Consider the following 8,872-nt stretch of genomic DNA (forward strand, 5'->3'; position numbering starts at 1 on the left):
ATTTCTTCCACTAACTCGTCATGGTTTAAGAGATCAAATGTCATCAAGTCTCACTGTCAGTCGTCACCATGGAGCACTAAATCGAAATTTTAGATCGCTACTGAAAGGATCTAGGATGTCGCCTAGAGGGGGGTGAATAGGCATTTCTGAAAAATCAACACCTTTAAAAGCGGAAACGATTAGTAATAGGAGTTTCCAAAATGGAAACTCCAAATCAAAGTAATACAACCCCTCACAAGTTAGCCACAAAGTATATAAAAGATACTAGATAAACCTAGGGAGCCAAACAGCGGCAACCAAAGAGTTGAATCAAAATGCACTAGTCAGTTAATGTCAAAAGTCCCGACAGTTTGGGTCAGAACTTCCGACATGTCAGAAGTCCCGACGTTTGGGTCAGAACTTCTGACGTGTCAGAAGTCCCAACAGTTTGGGTTAGAACTTCCAACGCAAACTGTCAGCACTTCCGACCCCTACGGGAAATGAACTACAAGTGCTAAAATGAACTTTGTGATGCCGATAACTTACAAACCCACTTCCTAGTGGTAAAGTAAGGTGTTGGGTCACTCTCTTGACGTTGATAAGCCACCACTCTGTAGATCGAGGCCCAAACCCTAAGAAATAGCTAGAGAGAGGAAGATAACCAAATACATGTAAATTCGAGCAAATCACAACAACAACAAGCACACGGGAGACAAGAATTTATCCCGAGGTTCGGCAGCCCCACAAAGGAGCTCCTACGTCCTCGTTGTTGAGGTGACCACTTAGGTCGGAGTCTCTTCCACCTCCTTTCCTCACTTAAGGATACCACAAAGGTCACTTGAGTTTCTTCACTAGAAAACAAGGGTAATACAAACTTCCCAAGGTTCTTCCACAAGATGGAAGCTCTTGGGCGACGTCTAGCCGGCTAGGGGAAAATCCCCAAGAGTAACAAATGCAAATCAAACCGGCTTGACGAAGAAATCAAGTGCTCAAGCTTGCTCAAAGTGTTTTTCTCACTCAATCCACTCTCCAATCACTCAAACCCTTTAGTAATTGAAGTTGGAGGCAAAGGAGAGAAGAGTGGCGAGCCTAGAATGCTTGGGGGCTCTTTTGGCTGAGTGTTTGTTGCAATGAAATGAGTGGGCAACGGTTAGAATGGAGGAGACGGGTATATATACTCCAAGGCAAAATCTAACCGTTCAGATCTACGTCGGGAGTTCCGACGCAGATCTCGGGACTTCCGACGTATGAAGAAAACACTGTTCATGCGAGGTCAAAGTCCACTCGAGACAGCCAACGTTGGAACTTCTGATGAACGTCGGGACTTCCGACGGTCGGAACTTCTGACGAACGTCGGGACTTCCGACATGCATAGTCAGCAGGTCAGTAGAACCATCGATGCCGAGACTCCTGGCTTGGGTCGGGACTTCCGACTGTCGGGAGTTCCGACTCACATCGGGACTTCTGACGTCCACAGTCGCCACACAGGATATGACTGGGAGTCAGCACTTCCGGCAAGAGTCATGACTTCCGACTGTCGGGAGTTTCGGCTTATGTCGGGACTTCCGACACCAACAGTCAAAGAAAATTATTCTATGTGCTCGTGAAGTGCTAGAGTGTCTCTCTTTTGATTTAATTATTATGCTTGAGCACTCTATCTTCCTCAGACCACCTAAACTTGCATCCCTCTTAATAGTATGGCATACCTATTAACTCAAGATCAAAAGAAAAACGAAATTAAACCTTTTGAGTTGATCTTCTTTAAATTGATGCCGTGTCTTTCAATCTTCATCAAGTGAGGGTGCCAACATGTCAATATTGATCTTTTCACTTGAGCATAGCCATCTTGAGCATGTGACTTGATTCCATTCATCAAATATGAATAACTCCAAATGCATCAAGTCACTTTAATCAACTTGTCCAATATAGATTTGATCCTTCACATCAATATGACCATCTTAGCTTGATTAGTACCTCAACTAAATGCAAGTACTTTCTTCTTCACCCTAGCTAGGTTCTTCGACCGCCAAGCCGTCGCTTGCCCTTCACCCTTGCTTAGTACCTCAAATCCTTTCCTTGCTATCTTCACCATCTCAAGCCATTAAGTCACATCTTGTGTTGAATCATTCATTCATATGTATTATTATCTTTTTCATTTCAATTTAGCAAGCTTCAAATATGAGACCATTCCATATGCAACCCCTCATGTCTCATTAACTAATACTCACGAGCTTGCTTTCACATAGTATATGGAAATCCCACAATAAACAAGCATTTGCATGAATTCCATTTGCATTGTTGTCTTGTGCTTGAACTAGATTGTTTATACAACAACACATCATTTTGGCTTTCATTAAGTACCTGTGAGATAACCTATTACCTGTCCACACTTAGCAAACGGGTTAGTTCTTTAATCACGTTGTCATTCAATCATCCAAAACCCACTAAAGGGCTAGATGCACTTTCAGCTACAGTGACCCGACCGTTCAGAAGATCACCGCCGCATGGCGCCACCCGTCGCTGATCGCCTGAACGCGTAGCCATGCGCCACGGGCGTCCTAGCATGGCCGGCCACGATGTGAACCCCCCCCCATGCGCCTATCAATCAGCTCGCCAGTCCAATTTCCATTTCCTCTGCTTCCTCTGCTCGCCCGAAGCTCCGCAGCAACAGCCACAGCAACTCCGATGAGCTCGTGCTTGCTCGCCACCGCAAAAACACAAACTACGTCTTCACCATAGCTCCACCGTGCTCTCCTCTACCTCCTCCACCTCTCAGCTAGGCCGATTGGGTCTTGGTAAGGGCGCATTTGCTGTTTCCACCGCCGCCGCCATGATGGGGTCTCGCCGGAGTTGGAGCTCCACACGGCCAACTACCACCGAGGCTTTCCCGTCCCCTTTTCTTTGCTTGAGTAGCATGGTAGTGACCTCTTGAAGCTCATACCGAGCTTAGCCACGCCCTATGGGGCCGGACCTCGTTGGAGCACCGTCGGACCACGCCGCCGTCCGCCATGCACGCCGTCGTCCTTGCTAGGGTTCGGTAGAGGTTGAAGTGAGGGCATGGATGGGTACGCATCATTGTGGGGAGCACACCGGTGCCGTCGGTTTCACTAGAGGAGTCGCCGTCGGCGAGCTTTGCCATGTTCAGCACCGTCGAAGCTGCCTCCCCTGTTCTATCTCACTGACATATGGGTCCGGCTGACAACCGGGTCCCACATGTCAATGACTGCTTGTTCCATAGGATAGTTCAAATTTCTAGTTTTGAATGCTGTTTTGTAAATTTTGTAACTCCAATTGTGTAGATTCAAATGGTGTGATTCAAATTTTTTTAGACTCGCAGTGAGGTCTAGTATTTAAGAAAAATATATCTTGAGCACATGATGTAGAAATTTTGGATGAATTAAATAGGAACTTGAAAGGTGTTTTTGAATGCATGCAAACTTGTTTAAAACATATCTTGAGTTTCTGTGATCCAAAAATTATGAAATTTTGTGGGTAAGCTAGTCTTGCTTAGTAGAAGCTCTGGTTAAAATTTGAGAGTCATTGCATGTATAGTTTTTGAGTTATAGATTTTCCTTTTATCATTGATGGATACTTGTATGAATTTTTGTAAATTATCTAGGAATCCTATGACCATGAAACTTGGTGGGTAGTATCTTAGTACCTTAAAGATGCAAGGAAAAATATGAAATCTGTTGCTTAACACTTTTCACTAAGGTTTCCTAATTACGCCATTTTAAGCCATTATGCCTTACCATTTTTGTGTAGGCTGTTATACTTACTCAAATGGTGTGAAATGTTTATGATAGTCTACTTAGAGCATGTAGTATCTACTGTAATTTTTGTAGATTTAATGGTGTGGTTTTCATATATGTTTACCATTTCCTCTAATTAATTAAATAAATTAAGAAAGGTATTAAAAGAAATGTTTTGGTGATGAACACCCTACTTTCTGGTGTTCTTGTGATATGAGTGATATGTGAGTAGAGTTAGTTTTGTCCAATTATGTGTTTACATCATAAGTTATTAATTATTTCGTTTGCATTATGCCCCTCTGGACAGATCTAGGGACTTTAGAAAGTTCCCCATGATATTTTGGTTTTCTGTGAATGTGATGAATACAAAAGTTGTCGACAATTTATGTATCTATCTCCTGTCAAAATTTGATGGCATTTGGCCAAGTAGTTTAGAAACTACAGCTGTTTAAAGTTAGGTTCCAGTTTTGCTTACTCTCTGTCTTGTGAGGATAAAGTTATGTTGATCAAAGAATTCGACTTGGTAAAGTTTTGAATCATGCCTTGAGGTCTGAAAATGAATTGTAGAAAATTTCATAAGCTTTATAGATTGTCTTGTTGTATGTCATTTAGATTTATAAATCTCCAGTTATGGCTAGTTTACTGTACCACTACATAGTCTTCATTTTGCTGAAATACAAATGCTTGAGTGTATGCTTGATGCAATGTTCCTATTGATTGTTTAGGGGTGAGCCTAACTTGAGAATATGCTTAGGTGCAGGTGCTAGGTCATTAACTGAAGATGAGCAGTTATACATTAGGTTGTATAAACTTGGTAAGTAAAAGTGATTTGAATAGGGCTTAAGTTGGAATATGCAAACTACAATAAACATGTGCATTCCCCGAGCATCCCTAACATTCGTTCATGTGCATCCATGATATTTATCTTGCGCATTCATGCAATAGGTGTGCTGGAGGGAGTGACGTTGCTAGAGTTCGAGGGAACCAACTAGGAGGAGGAGCCTGAGGTGCAGGAAGCCAACGAAGCAGCCGCCGTGGAGGAGTTGCCCGAGTGCCCTGACCACCAGCCTTCCTCTTTCCTGAAAGGCAAGCCTCGGAGCATATTAAGCCTCCCATGTTTTCATAAATACATTGAGTATCTTTTATTCGTTGATGATGCATTAAGTATAGGAATTGGTTGGAACCAATTGCTGCATTATATATCCCTCCTTGTCCAGATATCGCACTGGAATCCGATTTAAGTTCAGGCACAGGTTAAATGCTTAGCCATGCTTAGTGCGGTAGAAGTCAGGTGATTTCCTGTCACCTGCGAGCTTTAGGATGAGGTGGATCACGGTTGGCTATATTTGCTATCGTGGAAAAGAACCATGTGAATAATGAATTAAGACCAGGCGGGGTCTTGTGTAGGTTTGAACATAGTGACTCTATCTGAGTTGTTTAAGGACCAATACGCTGTACGTCCTCATGTCATGTTGAACGTAGCCTAACACTTAGCTGGCTGGATAAGTCGTTTCGACCGCGAAGCTGAGTAGCTCAACTTAGGCCGGGATCCGTGGGGGTTGGATGCATTTTGGAGGTAGTAAGGATGTGCAGAGAACCATTGGCATAAGTCCAAGGGGAGTCAGGTGCTTAAAATCCTACACTTCCTGGCAGAGTGGTTCTCTGAAAATGCAGGGCAGCCCGGACCCATGTCTTTTCTTTTATTTTTCTCCTGAGTTGTACCAAAGGTGACTTGTTTGCGACCCTGATGGGGGAAGCAGGGTTTGTGTTAGGAATAACCCTCTAGCTGGATAGGAATCGATTCGAATCGCCGTCTCTCCTAGATAGTGAGAACTTGACTGAGCAGCGGCAACGTAGATTCAATTAATTTAACGATATGGTTAAATGGAAGATGATGATAAGGTTGCCACAATGAATACCTGATATGGTTATTAATGTTTGCACCCTAATAAAATGATTGCTTAGTACATGTGCTAATATAGTTGACAGGTTAATGGCTAAAAGTCACTGCTAGTTCAGCTTAAGAGTTGATCTTATTACTTATGCTTTTCCGCAAAAAGAAAGTGTCGGTCAGATCCACTACATTAAGCTATGCATAATCCTTGGTGTCATTTGTTTTGGTTTTCGACGGGTAAGTCTAGTTGAGTACATTCTCATACTCAGGGTTTATTCCCTCTTGTTGCAGATGACCTTCTATATCAGGGATTCTGTAAGTATTGTCTCCACCCAGTGGGTGATGAAGACTAGATCACGGGCATGATCTCTGTTCTCTTATCTGAATGCTTTTGCGGGCTGTGATTAGCAAACCAGTATGTGTATTTGAACTCGGGTGTGTAAGTTAAACTATTTGCTTCCGCATGTTTTACAAGACTTGTTTTGTAATAATGATGACTCTGTGATGATGTAATCTATTTGCTAACATCTGCGAAATGTTGTAACGTATGATATGTTATGTTGAATTACTATGATCTTGGTTGTATGCAAGTTGATTTGAAATCCTTCGAGATTCCAGTTGACTACCGGGTTTATATGGGCTCAAGTTTGAGAATTTGATCGTTTCGGCGATTGTTTTTGTACTTGTGCTCTTATAAATTGGTCAGTTCTATGACAGGATTAGCTAACCACTCTGGATGGGATACTTCCTTGTGAACTCGGCCACCAAAAGCTCCTGTACCTCCTCGCCGATGGCCCTATGCTTTTCCTCATTGAATCAGCGTAGGCACTGCTTCACCGGTCTAGAACTGACCCAGATGTCCAAGGTGTGCTCGACGACCTCCCTCGGTATGCCTGGCATGTCCAAGGGACTCCACACGAATAGATCAGCATTCACATGAAGAAAGTCGATGAGCACGGCTTCCTATTTGCTGTCGAGGGTGGCGCTGATCCTCAGCGCCCGGTCGTTGGAGCTGGTGGGGTCGACTGGGACGAGCTTGACAGCTTTTGTGGGCTCGAAAGTCCTGGCACGGCGCTTGGAGTCAGGTGCCTCGCTACCAAGCCGGTCGAGATCGATGAGGGTCTCGGCTTCCACAAGAGCCTCGACGTACTCGATACATTCGATGTCGTAGTCGTATGCATGCTCGTACATGGACTCGACTGTGATGACACCGTTGGGACCCGACATATTGAGCTTGAGGTAGGTGTAATTGGGGACTGCCATGAACTTGGCGTAGCATGGCCATCCTAGGATGGCGTGGTAGGTCCCCTTGAACCCAACCACCTCGAAGGTGAGGACCTCCTTGCGGTAGTTGGAGGGAGTACCAAAGCAAACGGGCAAATCGATGCGCCCGAGGGGTCGCTTGTGTTTCCCCAGCACGATGCCATGGAAAGGCGTGGCATCACCCTAGAGCTGTGACTGGTCGAGCTCCAGGAGCTCTAGGGTGTTGGCGTAGAGGATGTTGAGGCTGCTGCCTCCGTCTATCAACCCCTTGGTGAGCCGGGTGTTGCTGATGATGGGGTCGACGACAAGTGGGTACTACCCGGGGTTCGGGACATAATTGGGGTGGTCATCCCGATCAAAGGTGATCACCTCCCGAGACCAGTTGAGGTACCGGGGAGCGGCCACCTTCACCGAGAAGACCTCCCGGTGCTCCCTCTTTCGCTAGCGTGCTGTGAGGCACGCTGAAGGCCCATCGAAGATCATGAAGGCGTTATGCACCTCAAGGAACCCGTCGTCCCTGTCACCGATGCCCCTCTTCTTGGCATCGTCATTGGGGAGCCTGAGCTTGGCGTAATAACACCGGAGCATGGTGCACTCTTCAAGGGTGTGCTTCACCGGGCCCTGATGGTAAGGGCAAGGTTTCCTAAGCATGTCGTCTAAGAGCCTGGGGCCTCTAGGGCCTTAGGGATTCTTGCGCTCTACGGCCGCAACTAGGCCAGCCTCGAGGACTTCTTGCTTGCCCTAGTGACCTTTCTTCTTTTTCTTGGGGAGGTGGGGAGCTAGGCCTTAGGGGCCTCGTCCCTCCGCTTCCCCTTGGCTTCGTTCTCAGGGAAGATGACTCTGACAGCCTCTTTGCCCAAGGCAAAGTTGGTGGCAACATCGAGGAGCATGGCAGCCGAGGTCGGTACATTTCGGCCTAACTCCCAGACCTAGTCTCAGTAGGTGGTGCTGGAGAGGAAAGCCTAGACGATTTCCAAGTCGCCAATGCTTGGCAACTTGGTGCATTGCTTGGAAAAGTGTTGGATGAAGTCTCAGAGAGACTCGCCCGGCTTCTGGCGACAACTTTTAAGGTCCTAGGAGTTCCCAGGGCACACGTATGTGCCTTGGAAATTCCCGATGAAGACCCTAACCAAGTCGCGCCAGTCATGGATCTGTGAGGGAGGGAGGTGTTCGAGCCAGGCTCACGCTGAGTCTGACAGGAATAACAGGAGGTTGCAGATGATGAGCAGGTCATCATCCGCGCCGCCGAGCTGACAGGCCAGGCGGTAATCGGCCAGCCAAAGTTCGGGGTCGGTCTCGCTACTATACTTCATGAGGTTGGCCGGTTGCCAAAACCAGGAGGGGAAATGAGCAGCGTGGATAGCTCTGCTAAAGACTCAGGGGCTAGGTGACTGAGGAGAAGGACTGTGGTCCTCCTCACTATTGTTGTCGTGGTGCCGTCGCCTGCTGACCACATCGTGGTCACCTTGCGCCTCGCATTAGGCGCCGAGGCAGTCATGTACCGAGGGGGCCCTATTGGCTGTTGGCGCTCGAGTAGGCTCAGGACGAACTGAGGCCTCTCTATCCCACCGAAGCGATGTTGTGGGTAGTTCCAAAGTGCCCCCGCGCTATTGCGAGGCAGAGCTCTTGGCCTGCTGCACCACGGTGGTCTCGAGGAGGTCCCAGAGCTCGCTGTGGACCTGCCGCCCTGTCGTGGTTGAGGGCTCGGGCATCGTTCGAAGAAGCATCGCCGTGGCCACGACATTCTGGCTAGCGCGATTGAAGATAGGGGGTTGCTCGTCCCCCCCCCATCGTTGTTGATGCGGCGGTGGACGTCGCGTGCCCTCCACCGGGCTGCTCCGCCCTCGTCGCGACCTTGCTATTCTTGCTCGAGAGTGTCTCAGAGCTGCTGCAGAAGGAGCCAGTCTTGTTCGATCTTGGCCTAAAGCTCACAGAGCTGCTCTAGGTCCAGACATCGAAGTTGCTCAGGGGCAAGGTTCTCGTT

At 47.0% G+C, this 8,872-nt stretch overlaps 1 protein-coding gene across 1 annotated transcript; it reads right to left on the reverse strand.

Annotated features, from left to right (window-relative positions):
* Window positions 1-6,588: 6,588 nt before the first annotated feature.
* Window positions 6,589-7,539, reverse strand: LOC136468615 (uncharacterized). The gene is made up of 2 exons (XM_066467118.1): window positions 7,387-7,539; window positions 6,589-6,966 (listed from the first exon to the last, which is right to left on the reverse strand). The coding sequence occupies exons 1-2, from the start codon at window positions 7,537-7,539 to the stop codon at window positions 6,589-6,591; spliced, it is 531 nt and encodes a 176-aa protein (XP_066323215.1).
* Window positions 7,540-8,872: the final 1,333 nt, after the last annotated feature.

The sequence above is a fragment of the Miscanthus floridulus genome, chromosome 8, assembly GCF_019320115.1.
Source record: "Miscanthus floridulus cultivar M001 chromosome 8, ASM1932011v1, whole genome shotgun sequence".
NCBI lineage: Eukaryota > Viridiplantae > Streptophyta > Magnoliopsida > Poales > Poaceae > Miscanthus > Miscanthus floridulus.

Excerpts from the sequence above, each read along its gene's own strand:
- LOC136468615 (XM_066467118.1), bottom strand. The coding sequence starts at position 7,539 with ATGCTTAGGAAACCTTGCCCTTACCATCAGGGCCCGGTGAAGCACACC. Across the intron at positions 6,967-7,386 it reads GGGACGACGGGTTCCTTGAG|GAGGTCCTCACCTTCGAGGT; the intron begins GTGCATAACGCC and ends AACTACCGCAAG.